Genomic DNA, 17,636 nt, shown 5'->3' with positions numbered 1-17,636 from the left:
TGTAATTAATGATTTTTTTTTCTTATTTTAGCTTTAAAATCTTATAAATGCATTTAATAGAAATTGTGCATCAACTTGTCGTTTAGTTTAGAGCCTGAAGCATTTTACTGATGATAATCAAGCAGGCTTTCACTCGGGTTATTGGGTACAGAACATTTACTTAACCAACATCGGGATATCTTCTCTTACAAAGTCATTTTATATCAGTTAATTTTACAGAAATATTACCATATATAAATATACTCTTCAAAAAAAGAAACGCAAAAGGGTACAAATGGGTTATAACTCCGATTTTATGTTTCCTACCGGTTCATGCTTTGTGAATATAAGGTCATTGCATGTCCCAAACACATTCCCACGGTTACATTCGATAAAACGCAGCTACTGTACAATAAAGTTCCAAAATGTGAATATTCGCAAAAACGCAGCCACGTGCAAACCATGTCACCACTGCACGTGCGTTGTCTGCACGTGCAACATGAACACCGACATATAAAGTGCAGGGTGTTCGCTTGCCTGTCCTCTGTATCTGGCCGACAGTTGACAATCCAGGACATGCCACGTCTCAGTGAACCGCAGAGAACAATGCCATCGGCCGACTAGACGCAGGCGAATAATTCCATGTGTCCCCAAGCACCATCTCCAGACTGTGGGACCGTTACAAGCAACATGGATCAACACGTGACCCTCCCTAGATCCGGTCGACCACGGGTCACTACCCCCGGGCAGGACCGCTACATCCGGGTACGCCACCTTCGGGAACGATTGACTACTGCCACCTCCACAGCCGCAGCAATACCAGGTTTGCGCAGGATATCCGACCAGACCGTACGGAACCGCCTACGTGAGGTAGGAATTCGTGCCAGACTTTTCGAGGTGTCATCTTAACACCACAACACCGTCGACTCCGACTGCAGTGTGGTGCCAGATTCATCGACAATGGCCTCAACTGCGATGGAGACAGGTGTGGTTCAGTGACGAGTCCCGATTTCTACTCCGACGTCATGATGGAAGATGTCGCGTGTATAGGCGTCGTGGTGAACGTTATGCGGCAAACTGCGTGCAGGAAGTGGACAGATTCGGCGGGGGTAGTGTCATGGTGTGGGCAGCCATCTCACACACTGGCAGAACTGACCTGGTCCACGTGCAGGGCAACCTGAATGCACAGGTGGCTACATTGACCAGATCCTCCGGCCACACATCGTTCCAGTTATGGCCAACGCCAACGCAGTGTTCCAACATGACAACGCCAGGCCTCACACAGCACGTCTCACAACGGCTTTCCTACAGAACAACAACATTAATGTCCTTCCTTGGCCATCGATATCACCGGATTTGAACCCAATTGAGCATCTATGGGACGAGTTGGACCGACGCCTCCGACAGCGACAACCACAGCCCCAGACCCTGCCCGAGCTGGCAGCAGCCTTGCAGGCCGAGTGGGCCACCATCCCCCGGGACGTCATCCGTACTCTGGTTGCTTCAATGGGCAGGCGGTGCCAGGCAGTTGTCAACACACGCGGAGGCCACACCCGGTATTGACTCCAGATGACCTTGACCTTGGTGGTGTGTCCTATCACTTATTCACAATGGACTAGAGTGAATTGTGAACAATCCTGCAACATTTGGTAATTATCGGACTCACCATTCAATAATTAAATCAATTCTCCAAATGTTACGACAATGTGGTTTTGCGTTTCTTCTTTTGAAGAGTATATATAGGGAAATTAAGTTTCCAAAATGAGACAAGGTTTATAATTTATAAACATGAGTTGTCAAACAAGGTAGAGATGCAGCTATAATTGGTAGAAAATGTGCTTGATGTCCAGTGTTGGAATGGGAAATAATTCAGTGGGTCCACTGAAGGGAAATGATCCAACAAGCCTTTGTACCTGAGCAGGACTTTCCATATCACTGATCTATGTGCGCATCCCACTTGCTTTTCTTAGGCAGATTATAGGCCAATGGTAGAGTGCTCGTCTGATGTGTGATGGGTTATAGGACTGATTACCTTGGATGGGCACAGGTTTTTCCCAGTGTCAACCAGTGTATGCCCCATGCCAGGTATAACCTGTCTGTGGGAAAGTAGATATAAAAATCTGTTGATGGTTTTTGGTAGAAGTAGCCTCTCTCTCTTTCTTTCTCTCTCTCTGTCTGTCTTACCTTGATATTTGTATTGTATTATGTTTCCCCACAGCTCTTTACATTGTGGTTTTACATAATTATACAATTTTATTCTTAATGTAAATATTTCCATATTCTTACCTTTACTGACACCCACTTGCTGGTGCGTATTGTTTGTGCTGAGGTGTCATTAAACATTCATTTATTCATTCATTCATTCATTCATTTTGTCTCTCTGTCTCTCTCTCTCAATCCCACCTTCTCTCTCTCTCTCTCTCTCTCTCTCTCTCTCTCTCTCTCTCTCTCTCTCTCTCTCTCTCTCTCTCTCTCTCTCTCTCTCTCTCTCTCTCTCTCTCTCTCTCCCTCCCTCCCTCCCTCCCTCCCTCCCTCCCTCCCTCCCTCCCTCCCTCCCTCCCTCCCTCTCTCTCTCTCTCTCTCTCTCTCTCTCTCTCTCTCTCTCTCTCTCTCTCTCTCCATCTCCATCTCCATCTCCATCTCCATCTCCCTGTTCCTCTTCCCCAAGTATAAAAAAAACCTCAAAACCATTAACATATGTTTTAGACACCAAATAGCCCTAGTTTAAATATGCTGAGGTGTCATTTATCAAACATTCCGTTTGTCAAGAAGAAGAAGAATTGTTTCGGGTTTTCCCCGATATCTTCCAACCAGGAAATGTTTTTGCCCTGTGTGTCTACTTACTGCTGTGTGATGGCCGGGCTACCAACATGGAATGTTTGACAGGACGCAGAATGTTGGGAGTCTTTGTTGTTTGTGTGTTGATGACACCAACATAGACACCTCAACATATCACCAGCCATCCAGCCACACATTCTCACTGACTAACATTGGGCAACCTCCATTCAAGGAATGCTTTCTTTAGACTGCTTGTTTAGACTGGGTAAAAGAATAAATACTTCATCCGAGTACAATGTTTTGTTTGTTTGTTTTTTCCTAGTTTCAAGTGTTTGTTTCTTTTTATATTTGTTATTAAATCGGTAAAATGTAGATATACTAGTTGTTTTATTTCTGTTTCAAATCCAAATACCTGCCCATCCATCCATCCTTCCATCCTTCCATCCATCCATCCATCCATCCATCCATCCATCCATCCATCCATCCATCCATCCTTCCTTCCTTCCTTCCTTCCTTCCTTCCATCCTTCCATCCATCCATCCATCCTTCCTTCCATCCATCCATCCATCCATCCATCCCTACGTCCGTCCGTCCATCCGTCCGTCCGTCCGTCCATCCATCCATCCATCCATCCTTCCATCCATCCTTCATACATCCTTCCACTCATCCATCCATCCTTACATTCATCCTTCCATCCATCCTTCCATCCTTCCATCCATCCATCCATCCATCCTTCCCTACATCCATCTGTCCGTCCGTCCATCCATCCATCCATCCATTCATCCATCCATCCATCCATCCACCATCCATCCTTCCATCCATCCATCCGTCCGTCCTTCCGTCCATCCATCCATCCATCCATCCATCCATCCATCCATCCATCCATCCATCCATCCATCCATCCATCCTTCCTTTCTTCCGTCCTTCCTTCCATCCATCCATCCATCCATCCGTCCTTCCGTCCGTCTGTCCGTCCATCCTTCCTTCCATCCATCCTTCCATCCATCTATCCATCCTTCCATCGATCCACCCCCAAACCCCCCACACTCATGGCTTTCACAGACACTAACAAACATCTTGATTTTGTTTTCTTGAGACCTCGCCATGAAAAAACCCTGAGAGGAATTATGAATTGCTTCCCTAACTTTGATTATGGGGAGCTGTTTAAAATATTACCATATTGATACATAGACAAAACTACATATATGTAGTTTTCTGATATATGTAGTTTTGTATTTATTACATACCCTAAATTGGAATTTTGTTTCCAATAATAGTTTAAAAATTGTAACACTGCTAGCTAATGACGGGAATTTCTAAATTTACACTAGGTCAGCTGTGTTACTACGCGGACCGATGAACCACCAATTATTACACATAGGAATATAGTTCTATTTAAACAAAGAACGAGTGAAAAGTTACCTATAATTTTAATGATATTGTTTGAAATGCCTTTTAAAGACCATGCAATAGCTAAAATTCACTAACAATATAATATTTAATTTGCTCGTAATACGTCACAAAACCTTCAGTGTGCCAGTTTTATCAACGAAGAAAAATATCAAGAATTGTTCACTCAGTGTCTGAGTCGTCATCGGTGTGTTTTCTTTTATTGATGTTCATGGAATTATTCGTTGCTGAAAAGTTGAAGTTTATATTAAATGTGCCTCCATAAATCATCGGTCCACTGAATAATCTGGTTGTCGGTTCATCCAAGTTTTTTACGTGAAGAGAACGGTGCATGCGACGTCATTGTTGCTAAAGTCGACAACAGTCACTGTTCGCACCCTTGTTTTGGCTTCGTACACAATAAATATAGCATATCTTACCGTAATTTCACTTTAAATCCATATTTCGTATAATGTACAATTTTTTAATCACAAGATTTTGTTCAAAGACATTCAGGTGCATTAATAATGTCAAAAAAAATGGCAATTTTGCATTGGAATTTTTCCCAAAAGGAAATATCATGTACCCTGTTTATGGTTATTGTAAGGAGATGCAAAGTGACGTCACTGGAATACTGACGTCATTTATATTCAAAATTTGTTGTATTATTACAATTCTTCGCCACATTAAAATAAAAACTAGTCTACTAACCTTAACCCCTGTCAAATTCCTATAACAAGCAGACAACGCTGTTTACAGGTTGGTATTTTTTTATTTTTCATAATTCTGGACAAAATATTAATTTTAGGTTTTAAAAGATGAAAGAAATAAAAAGTACCTTTTATCAAATATATCATCTCACAAAATTACCGTTGGAGATTCATTGTGTACGAAGCCAAAACAAGGGTCCAAAAAGTGACTGTCATCGACCTTAAGTAATCGTGGATTAAAAGCTCGTTGGTTAATAGTGTTTCCGTCTCAAGTTTTGGTATCGCGCTCATTAAATTGTAAATATTCATCACGTTTTTGTCTGTTTTCAGTTCAAATTTTTCATAACAGTTAACTGCTTTACTAGGCAATTCAAACCAAGCACCAACTTTATTTACGTTTCGCGAAGGGCATTCCCGGTAACCATGTGTTATAAATAGTAGCGTTGAATACGGTATAGTTCTGGCAGTTAAGTTGAATACGGAAAAGTGTATTTCATTTTTGTATTCAGGACTGTATTTATATAGTAAGATTTAATGGGTATGTAATAACATATAAATTCACATGCTGCAAAACATCACTTTCCAGGAACTAGACTGAGGGGAGTGATGGGGAGTGAGAGTGATAGCTCCCCTTAAATGGCGAAATCTGAATACTGTATAATAGATTATAATTAAATTTCCGATACATTAATTACAATATAACGTCATCCCATTGGTCCAGTTTTAGCAACAGGAGTTTGTTCATTTGTACCATTAAACTATACTAGCCCACACAAAAAACCCACCAATATAGTAAGAGGAAGAGTTATTTAAATAAAACACACATACACATATACAAAATGACATCTAAAACTAGCAAAATTATTGTTGTGCTAAGAATGTGCATGGCATAATCCAAATTACATTGTCAGGGAATGTCATACCTGATGATGTCATTTTATACTGGTAATTTGTCTTATTGAGCATTACTGTTTTAATAAAAAAAACAAAAATTCAAAATAAAATATGAACTTTTAATGTTATTATTAGTAAGTATGTTTCAAATTTAATTATACGTATTTCTTTTACATTCAACTGGGTATGAACAAAAAAAAATCATCTGCAAACTTATGTAAGAATGGCTTCGCCAATTCACATGGTTTGCAGCTGAATTTTTTTTTTTCATACCCCGATGAATCTAAAAGAAATAACAGACAATCCTCAATAATTGTTTTGAAATTGTTTTATTTTTTTTAAATATGTTGTTAAATATTTATTTATTTTTATTTATTTTTAAACCTCCTAGTATCTTTTCAGCAGTCAGCATAATATTTTTCCTCGAATCTATATTGTGTTATCTTTGTCCTGATTTCCCTATCGGTTTTTATTGTGTCTCAGATTAGGTTTGTTTGAACGCTAAATTAATATTAAATCGTATTTCTCCGTCAGATCAGTGGCCACAGACTTTGTTCAAGAAATCTTCCTGTTTGCTGTGTGAACTTGCGTCACATGATACGACTGTTGGTGTTGATCTTGTGTGTAGATTTATAACACACACACACCTCTTGGGTTAATGAATGGTGGTGGTGTATATACACACCAGTTATGACCACAGCATGTAAACGCAGTGCAGTAGTCTGCAACAAACAGGTAGTTAGTTGTGAACAGCCGGCTGCCTGCATGTGAACGCGAGGATAAATTAACATATATTAGTGGTGCATGGATTAAAAAAAAGAAAGTGATTAATTAGTCAGTGTGTGTGTTTTGTGTCTGTGCTACTTGCACACATGAGGTAGGTGGAGACAGCAGACTGTGGATATGGGTAAAGACAAACAGCAGAAAAAGTAGGTACTTTTTGATAAAAAACCCAAACGATCTTCATTAACCATTTAATTATAATGTGATGAATAATCAGCTGACTTAACCACACCCCGTCATCATGATTACAGACAGTTTGACCTAAGCTCTAAGTTGTGTTAAGAGTCATATATTTCTAAATCAGTGTATTCGTTTTATCATCTTTTTAATGCCGATTGAGGAAACAAGCGACTGAAACTGGATACAATTGTTTCCAAATTAGAAATTTCTTAATTTACCATACATGTACTTCTTTGATATAGCTGTTAAAAAAAGAGAAGAGTTTTATAGACTGATTATATATACAACTTTACTATTTACAATGTATGTCACTATATTACCTGTATCAGCTGCAGGCTTACCTCACTATTAACTTGGTAGAACACCTATCTTTAAAATGCTTCAGAATACACCAAAGAACATCTAATTTCAAAGGTTAGACTTTGCTAAGCAACCTTGAACTTAATATTGAATATTATTTATTTTTGTGTCCCCTTCTCTACATTCCAAAATTCTCTCTTGCCTGTTTATAATACATAATTGTTTTCTGTGTTTAACTATTAATATTACCAGTTAGTATAAAATATAAATTTGTACTGAATGACTGTTGGATGATATTCATAGGCTTTCTTGTTTGAGGTTAAAACTTGTTTATATTCTTGGTTACATGTATTGACAGAGTGAATCTGAAAAGTCCAACAGGATCCTGGCTGATCATTGAGTGTGTTCACTGGTTCTTATGACCTAACATTTCATATATCCAGGAAGTAGTGACGTTATTCTTTGAAAATTATTATCCTTATGAGTTTTGTCTTCAATTGACGAGGGCTGTATGGGTGTTGATTGGTCAGCCCTTCTGAGGTAATAGGACAATTAATAGTGCATCAACTTCCCCAATCGTAGCTGTACCTTCGCCTATTGTTAGTTTGTTTTGTTTAATTACACCACTAGAGCACATTGAATGTCAAACATTTGGTAAAAGTAAAGTTTGTTTTATTTAACGACGCCACTAGAGCACATTGATTTTTTTATCTTATCATCGGCTATTGGACATCAAACATATGGTCATTCTGACACTGTTTTTAGAGGAAACCCTCTGTCGCCACATAGGCTACTCTTTTTACGACAGGCAGTAAGGGATCTTTTATTTGCGCTTCCCACAGGCAGGATAGCACAAACCATGGCCTTTGTTGAACCAGTTATGGATCACTGGTCGGTGCAAGTGGTTTACACCTACCCATTGAGCCTTGCGGAGCACTCACTCAGGGTTTGGAGTCGGTATCTGGATTAAAAATCCCATGCCTCGACTGGGATCCGAACCCAGTACCTACCAGCCTGTAGACCGATGGCCTGCCACGACGCCACCGAGGCCGGTCAACATTTGGTAATTCTGACTCGTAGTCATCAGAGGAAACCCGCTACATTTTTCCATTAGCAGCAAGGGATCGTTTATATGCACTTTCCCACAGATAGGAAAGCACATAACACAGTTGTGGTTCACTGGTTGGAATGAGAGAAAAAACAATCAGTTGAACAGATCCACCGAGGTGGTTTGATCCTGCGATGCTAGCACCTTAGGCGAGCTCTCAACCGACTGAGCTAAATCCCGCCCCTCCACCCATTGTTGACTGACCAGTGTGTGGCAGTAGTGTAACTATGACTCATCTTTATTATCATCTCCTGTGTGCACCTGTATTAGAGTCCACTGTCAAGCAAGGCCTCGTGTTAAATGTTCTTTCGCTGCTTACCATACTAGTATTAGTCCCCTACCAGTCCAAGCAGAGGAGACTATTGGTTTCATCTCTGTCCTTCTGTCTGTCCGTCCGTCCATCCATCTATCTGTTTCACATATAATTTGCCAGATGGGTTTTTTTCATGATGCCTAGAGATATTGAGATGATGGGTTTTTTCATGATGCCTCGAGATATTGAGATGAAAGTTTGTGTATAGCTTCCAGTTTGACTTTCATGGCAATTTACCCATTTTTGACAGAGTTATGGCCCTTGAACTTAGGAGATAGAAAAATTAGTTTTTGTGTGGGCTAGTATAGTTTAATGGTAATACAAACAGGAGCTGCAATATCCTATAACTATTTCATGCTATCTGACAAGTTCATGTCGGGTCTGTGCCATTAAAATCACTAACCTCAGCCCTCTACATTGTGACCCATGTGGTCTCACATGCGTAAAAAAAAATCATTTGGCGAATAAAACATTTCAGATGGTGTTTTTAAAGGGACATACCCTAGTTTCAACCTGTGAAAATTAACACTAAGTTTATTTAGTCTACAAACCTGAAACACATTTGGACAAAGTTACAATTGAGTGAAACATGAGTCTGTGACTTTGAAATGGTGAAATACCCTCTAAAAATAGACCAAAACTCGTCTCCATAACTGTTACTTCTCAGACGCACATGCGTTTCTAAAAATATGAGAAATGCATTTTGTAATATTAAAAACACCAGGATGACCAAAAATGTTTTCAATGTACGGAAATGGATAATCTAAACAATAAAATCTAAGTAAAGTATGATGTCAGTTATCAAATAAGGGCTCTAATAGTCAAAAATATGCCTTAGTGTTTAAAAACTAGGGTATGTCCCTTTAAGACTGTAACAGTGTTCTGTTATCTTTGAAGTGGTATGTAATGTAATGGGCGACCACGGCTCACTGTAGTGCAGATACTACACATATACTTATATATACCTACAGTCCCTGACCAGGAATGTTTACCTAGCCACTAACCAGGTGGTATGGTCGGGGAGTGGTTCATTTGTCATAAATAACTATAATTATGAGGTCATTGAATCAGCAGTTTGTGGTAACTGCTTTATGTAAAATATGTTCAGATTTTATAGCTGTATTGTGATACCATTAAATTACACACTATGTTGTCATACAATTTCTTGCTTTAAATTTTCACTTTTGGCAAAGCCAAAATATGTTTTTCAGTCATCCTGGTATCAGTGGTTTAAAATGTATTTTGTGCAAAATAGAAAGGTATATGTATCTCAGAAAGTAGGGTCAGTGACTTTAACAGCAAGGTAAAATTTAACATGGCATTCTAGTTGCTATCAATAAATGGTAGTAAATAACCAGTAAATATAAATAGACCAGTATTATCTGAATATTGGTGGTAGTAAAATACCATAGATTATTGATTAGATTGTGGTAAAATATGTCAGTCTTCAGAACGGTATGGCTAAATATTCACTATGATCCTGTTCAGATAAATTCAATCATGCTGTCTTGAGTACATCCCTTAGCAATCTGGGATGTATGTCGAGGATTTTGTTTTATTCTGAGCAGAATTTCTGAGACACCCCCCCCCCCCCCCCCTCGAGTGACCTTCCTCTGAGTATAGCTAGATTCAGAATGGCTGCTTGTGGCAACAGAAGAAATTTGTATAAGAGTGAGATGTGTGTGGTGTAACATTTGCCAAAAAAAAAATTGTTGTAACTTTTTGTTGAATAACAAAAAATATAGAGTCCATGTATGTTATGTCATATGGTTATTTTGATTACAAGTTTTAAAGGGGACAGACCCTAGTTTTTTAAACACTAAGGCATATTTTTTACTGTTAGAGCCATTTATGATCACTGAAATGAAACATTATTTGTATTTTATTGTTTAGATTATCCATTTCATACAACCAAAGTGTTTCTGGTCACCATGGTGTTACTAATAACACAAAATGCATTTTTCATATTTTTAAAAACATACGTGTGTCTGAGAAGTAACTGTTCTTTTTTCTTTCTTTTTTTTATTAACTAGTATTTACTGGCAAACTGTATTGTTTTCTGACAACTATTCGTTTATATTTGGTGTATAAAATATTGACCAAATCTCAATATTTCATTTGAACTGAATTAATATTTCACAATATACAGATATTTAAGCTGCTCTTGTTACAAAGTTAATGATAAATTTAATAAGAGAGGTTTTTGTTATAACTCTAAATATCTCCTGATGTTTGTGTTTCAGTGAATATGCACCACGTACAGTCATATTACAGAAAGGATCTGAAGGTTTTGGATTTGTCCTCCGGGGAGCTAAATGTAAGTGTTATTTTACATGTTTTTACTGCACACATCATACGCTGACTTTTACATGTCTCAATGTTGTCTGGTTTTGTATTTCTACCTCTGGCAGTTTTTGCAGTTTTACTTTTAGTATATATATATATATATATTTAGCGAGCAGATTAGTAATTTGAGTTTATTATATTTAATGAGGGAATTTTTTAAGTGATCTCACAGTTTTAGTATATATTTAATGACGACATTTTCTAAAGGGACATTCCTGAGTTTGCTGCAATTTTTAAGATGTTATTGACTAACATGCAGAGACTTTTTGATGACTGTAATTATTTTTGGGCATAAAATATTAGTGACTGTATATTAAACGTGTTTCTGATCGTTCTAATATTTGTACTGGGTTAAATTTCATTTTATTTCCTAAAAAATATTTTTTGGTACGTACAAAATTATTTGAAGACAAAATCCAGTTTGGGCTTTTTACAAATATTAAGACGACCAGAAACACATTGAATATACAGACGCTGATATTCTAAACAAGAAAATATATTTAATATGTAAGTTTAATCGTAGAAATATTTTATTAGCAGTTTTTAGTATATATTTAAGGAGAAGATTGGGGGATCTTGTGGAACAGATAATAAATTAACAGAACTCAATCACATGCATTCATTAATACAGTAGTCCTGTTAGCTGATTTTCATTTATTTTCAAGTACTGAACCAAAGGGACATTAATTTTGATTAACATATTTAGACAACAGAATCCTGATAACTTTAACACTGTCAGTATATACACTAATTAGTTTGACCCATCCTTTGAATCAGACAATGTATTTGGCCAATCCTGGGCAATCAGTTGCCATTTTTGTGACCGTATGGTAGGGATTTATCCAGATATTCTGTTGGTCCAAGCAAAAGAAAGTGGCACTGAAAGTTCCCAATTTCTGTAGTAAAAATGCCCAATATAAAAAGTGTATTTGTTGCAGGCAAATGGATTAACTTGATTCATTTTATAATTCCAAACTTTATATATCTATTAATCAGTACTTTTCCTAAATTTCTATGAAGCACTGGTCAGCTTGACCAATGAAATTGGAGTTAATCTGCATGCGGTGTGCCATTTCGCCAAACATTTCACCCACCACCTCCCCTTGAACATAAATCATAAGATAAATCATACTATGTAGTTTACTTGTCTTACATATATGCATACATAGATAGATATTTTATCAGACTATATATGTAATTAATTATGTCTGGTGTAATAAATAAATTTAATAGTGGTGTATTGCATTGAGTGGTCTGAAAACATGTCCCAAATATGACTTACTTGCACTAATTTCCCCAAGCCCATCAGACGTGGGACCCTGGTGAAATATCCTAGATAAATCCCGGAATCGCTAATAGTCAGATATGTTAAATGAAATAACAGTGTTTTAAAACAAGAGACAACTTAAAACGCCACATGATCATCAACCAACCGAAACTGGCTTTACATTTCAATACTTCCACCAGCTGTTCAGGCTCAATGTTTCATTATGGTGGGTGCTTACCCGTCCAAGAACATGTCATCGTTTCTAGGAGTCCTTATGTAGGGCTGAAGCTGGAAACAAAATATTCTTAGCAGTTTGGCAAATTTGACTAGAACATCTGTAGTGTTGACGCATACTCCAACATAGAACTAACTATGGTTAGTTGATGTATTCAGATACATGAAACTTATTGTTCACTGTGAGAATAAAGTGGGTAAAGAGTTAAGTGGGTGAGTTTGAGGTTTGTTGGGACGACAGACTGCAAGCCTTCAGCCAGTGGCTGGCATTTTAAAACTGGGTATCACATACAACAGTGTCAATATTTGTCAAGACATTTCCAGTAAGTGGCGGCAGGCTTTGTGTCAACACTGATAAAATATGGCCTTCCACACTTGGAGTTTGGATTCTGGTAACTGTTTGTTGACCATTATATATATAAACTACCTTGTATTACCTGTGTTTATATAAATACTACGTATATCATCACAACATCCCGAAATGCATTAACTTTTTATGTATTGCCAATATACAATTTCTGCATATCACCACAATATGAGTATTAATTAACTACTGTGTATTACACAAATACTGCATATCACCACACTGCTTCCATACAGTTGTGCTTTTCAAATAAAATAGCTGTCCAAACAACATGAGACCTGGAGGATTAAGTGGTTATAATCTGAATAGTAATTAACTTTCTATTGTTGTGTTACCCTGGTCTTGTAACATGTTAATTATTACTTGTTGTTAGTATGTATTCTGCATTTCGTTGGGTAGGTTGAGGCATGGAGTCTTTTAAAAGGTTTACCTGCATGTGGTTGGGGATTTAGTGTGCTCCTGAAGAGATATCAACAGTATATTGACCAAACATCAAATTAACGCTACAGGTAGCAGAAAATATGTTTTTTTGTTTTATATTGTAAAAGCTGTCCATCTGGAATTAAGGTTAGTTTGCTTGTTAAAGTGTCATTTGTATACAGAAAAATCATCAGTTTGAACTTGGTGGATTTACTTTTTAATGTTACAAATATATTTTTTAATGTTTGGTTTGCTTCCATGGCTTGGCCATATATAAAACTGTTATTAAGTTAGAGGTTGAGTCTCCATGCTTACTTAAACAGTTTTCTGAAGGAAGCTCACCCAAAATATTACCCATATAACAAGTTCTTTTCCTTAAATTACCAAGCTGTATGGTATTTATGCAGCCATATCACATCTTTTCCTAGAATGACCAAGCTGCATGTCCACTTGTTACAGTAAACCAGAAACACGTTCTAAGACTTGGAAGTGTGACAAGTCTTGAGTGATTGCGGTTTGAATGAACACACCCTTACCAATGTAACGTCAAACAGTGAAAAGAGGCGAGAGAAATGCGGGCCATTTACCCGAAGGTCTGGCCATTCCAGCGCAGATCTGTTTGTGCTGCTCCAACACCTCTGTTGACATCATCAACACGTGCAGTGCCGGCGGCCCACTCTCGCAACAACACTGTCTTTGTTACAGTATCACTGCCACTCATTTCAAGAGCAAGGTCGTTGGTTTTTAATATTCCTTGTGGTGCTGAACAAACCAGGCATGTCAAGAAATGGGCTGTCCATAATATATAGCAGTGGTTCTGAATCTGGGTTTTTTACTGGCATACCATTTTGTTTTGTTTCAGCTAGGTATCATGTACCCCTTGATCCAAGAGTGGGGTTTTATGTACTCCTTGGTCTTCATTAATGTGAGGCATCATGACCCCCTTTTGTTTTTGTGTGAAGCATTGTCATATAACCCATGGTTTCAGTGTGAGGCATCACATACCCATTGACTTCAATGTGAGGCATCACATACCCATTGATTTCAGTGTAAGGGATCACTCTATACCCCTTTATTTCAGTTACACCAATTGTACCCATTGGTCTCAGTGTGAGGCATCATGTACCACTATTTGGTCTCAGAATAAGGCATTATGTATCCTTTGGTGTTTTTGTGAATGAATATTTTACACCCCCAATGTCTTAGCATGAGGTGTCAGATACCCTGGCAGTCCATGGACTCCAAGTTCAGAATCACTGCTTTATAACTATACAAATATTAGATTGTACATTTTGAATTTTTCCTTCAAGACAATTTTCTGAATGAGAAACCTGCATAGTTCAACTTCAAAGGCATTCTCATCTAGCTCAGATGTTCAGGGAAAAAGAAGACATTATTCATAATTTTGTTCAGTCCTCTGTGATCTGCTTGATGGTCCGGTCTAGCAGGTAACTAAATATTTGTGTTTTGTGATGATCATACAAACTGATATTGAGATTCACTGATGGTCAGGTTTTAACTCTGTATTAAATTGCATTGGTTGACATCCCTGCTAGTGGTGTAGAATGGTGTTTGATTAACTATCACATGATCAGTGTTGTAGATTGTAAAACAGGCCCAGTAGTAGTTTGTAATTTTCTTTTGTTATTCAGTACGGACAAGTCCATGAAATTGTGACATACAGTTTGCTAGTACGTAACCTGAACCATTGAGAAGATCATGGGTCAGGTGAAACGTGAAACCTACGGAATTACCTAACATGCTTCTGTGTGTCAGGTGTCATTAGTTGATGTATAGTGTTAGTGTGTAGCGTGTCTGGTGTGTAATTAAACTGGGAAGAATGAAGGAAAGGAATGTTTGTTTAATAATACATCAACACATTTTAAAACTAATTCTAACATATAGCTATCTCGACACATGGTATAAATGTAGTGAGAAAGAAAACTTGCTGCTACCACAAGGCATCTTTCATATGCTCTCAAGTATTTATCCAGGCATTCTGTGGATCTGAACATAGGTCCCTTCCCAACAGAAAGTAACACTGAAAATTGCCAATATATATTTAATTATGTCTATTCTAATAAACAATTTAACAGTGGTGTACTGCATCATTTATAATGACCTGAAAACATGTCCCAAGTATGATTTACTCGTACTAATGTTCCCAATCCCATCAGACATGCATGGATAAATCCTTGGCTCTTTCCCATAGACAGAACAGTAAATACTCTTGATAAAACAGTCATATAGGGCACTGATTTGGATGGATGAAATCAGAGCCCGTTGTGAGCAATGGTCTTATGATCCACTGTAGTACACCACAACTGGTCACAGACTGTGGTATGTGCTTTCCTGTCTGTGGGAAAGTATATATAAAAGATTAAGATAAATGTAGTGGATTTCCTCTGATGACTATGTGTCCGAGTTATCAAATGTTTGACATCCAATAGCCGGTGATTAATTAATCAGTGTGCTCTATAAGGGTTTTGTTAAACAAAAACAAACCAACTCTTTACCATTATATTTTATGAGATATGCATGGTCACTGGTATATGTACCATTCTTGACACAGAGATATCTATTAAGTTTGTTTTATGGCTGTTTGAAATGAAGAAGTGTATTCATGGTGTGTTCTGTCATCATATGTCATGTTAAATTTACTTTTAATAAAACTTTAAAACTATATTATAGCCTGTAGATAACTAAAGCAAGTACTGGCTACCTCTTATTAACACCAAATGTATGATAGGGTAATCATTTTCTGAAATATGAACACAGATGAAATGATAATAAAAATGTCTACACAATACTGAGTATTACAATGTCAGTATCAATATGAACACAGATGAAATGATAATAAAAATGTCTACACAATACTGAGTATTACAATGTCAGTATCAATTTGTTAAAAAGCTGTCATGTTTTGAACTAGCATCTGGTTACTAGTAATCAGAAAACCTAAAAACCATACCAGTGGAGTTGATGAGTTTCTTTTCTGCTGTTCTTGTCTACATGTCACAGTTGGACTGATGATGCACAATATCTGTACACTTTCAACTATATAATTGTTGTTGTCATGTGCTTTGTAAGGTTGTAAGGATGGACAGTTTGTAATCGTACAACATGGTATAAATTTTGTGAGCATTCTGAACTTTGTCGTTGATAGTGATACACTCTGGGTATATGCTAATAGCTTTATTTTTATTTATTTCGTTTCGAGATTGGCATTAGAAAAAACATTGACATCACATATGTTTTATATAGCTAATGGTTTTGTCATTTTGATTTCATGTTGTTTATGCATTATTTGCTTTGTTTATTTATAATGGTGTATGATATAAAAAAAAGGAGAAAAAAAAAACAGAAAGAAAAAAGTGAGGTTTCCAAATGTGTTGAAATTGACCTGAGTACAATGCTGTTAACATTTGTTAATAGTCGTGTCATTAGCTTACATATTTTTCCTGAAAGGCAGAACCACCATTAGGTGTAACAGCTGAATGACTGTCAAGTGTTTAATTGGACAGCCTACTGTGAAGATCAGCAGATAGACTGCATGATGTGCCTCCAGCCACAGATGGTGTTTATCTACCTGTAATAGGTTCACTGATTTGGAAAGGCCTGTTTGTATTCCATATTGAGTTATGTGTCATTATGTGAATGACTACTTGATACAACAAGTATTACAGTTGTGAGTATAGCAGCTGGGGGCTAACTGACAAGGTGTGACCTGTCTCTGCAGTATTTTAATTCTCAATGTTCTCACTCGTAAAACAACTGTTTAATTTTCTTGTTCTATTTCTACTGAGGAAGCAAGGTTGTTAACATTAATTCATTTTCAAACATTTAATCTTCATTTGTCTCTGTTTCTTTTTCTGATCATGTGTCATGAAGCCATCTGTCCATGCATTCATGCATGCATCAATCCATCTATCCAAGCACACATATATGCATCCTTTCATCAGTCCATGCATGCATGCATGCATCCATCCATAGACATTCATCCATCCATCCATCCATCCATCCATCCATCCATCCATCCATCCATTAATTCACTGAAAATGTTTATGTATTTTGTGCGACAAATCATTTCCGATGGAATACATCTGTTGAAAATAACCAAATAGTTCTTTTCACCATCAAATCCATGTAAACATGTCACAATCCCATTAAGAAAAGTATTATTCAGCAGGTCTGAAACTGGTGATTAATAGGTTTCAGTTTGTATGCCGTAACTATATATGTTCTAAGAATATAGTGATGTTTGGCTGATCTTCATCCGTCTTGTCTCTTTGGTGTGTGTTTTTCTTCACATAAAATCCCATACTGTGTATCTTTAGGTATTATATTTTATCCACATTATTAAAATATAATTAATAATAATAGAAATTCATAATAAATTAATAACTAAATAAGATGATAAATGAATCAACCAATCACTCATTAAATACTGAATGTATTAGAACTGAATGGTACAGACATTTTGCCAGGTAAACCATCTGTATATATATTCTCAGGCAATTAAAGATGGAAATTGACAGTGAATAGGGTGCAAATGTCGCTTAAAAAGTACA

General features: G+C 37.2%; 1 protein-coding gene across 1 annotated transcript in view; it reads left to right on the top strand.

Moving 5' to 3' along the window:
- The window catches only part of LOC121372324, a 175,917-nt gene that overhangs the window by 134,008 nt on the left and 24,273 nt on the right, over positions 1–17,636 (top strand). Inside the window, exon 16 of the mRNA XM_041498620.1 lies at positions 10,678–10,751. Coding sequence (XP_041354554.1) covers positions 10,678–10,751 — 74 coding nt within the window. The remainder of the gene's footprint in view (positions 1–10,677; positions 10,752–17,636) is intronic.

Source organism: Gigantopelta aegis, chromosome 4 (assembly GCF_016097555.1).
Source record: "Gigantopelta aegis isolate Gae_Host chromosome 4, Gae_host_genome, whole genome shotgun sequence".
Taxonomy (NCBI): domain Eukaryota; kingdom Metazoa; phylum Mollusca; class Gastropoda; order Neomphalida; family Peltospiridae; genus Gigantopelta; species Gigantopelta aegis.
This window is presented reverse-complemented; position numbering and strand designations above follow the sequence as displayed.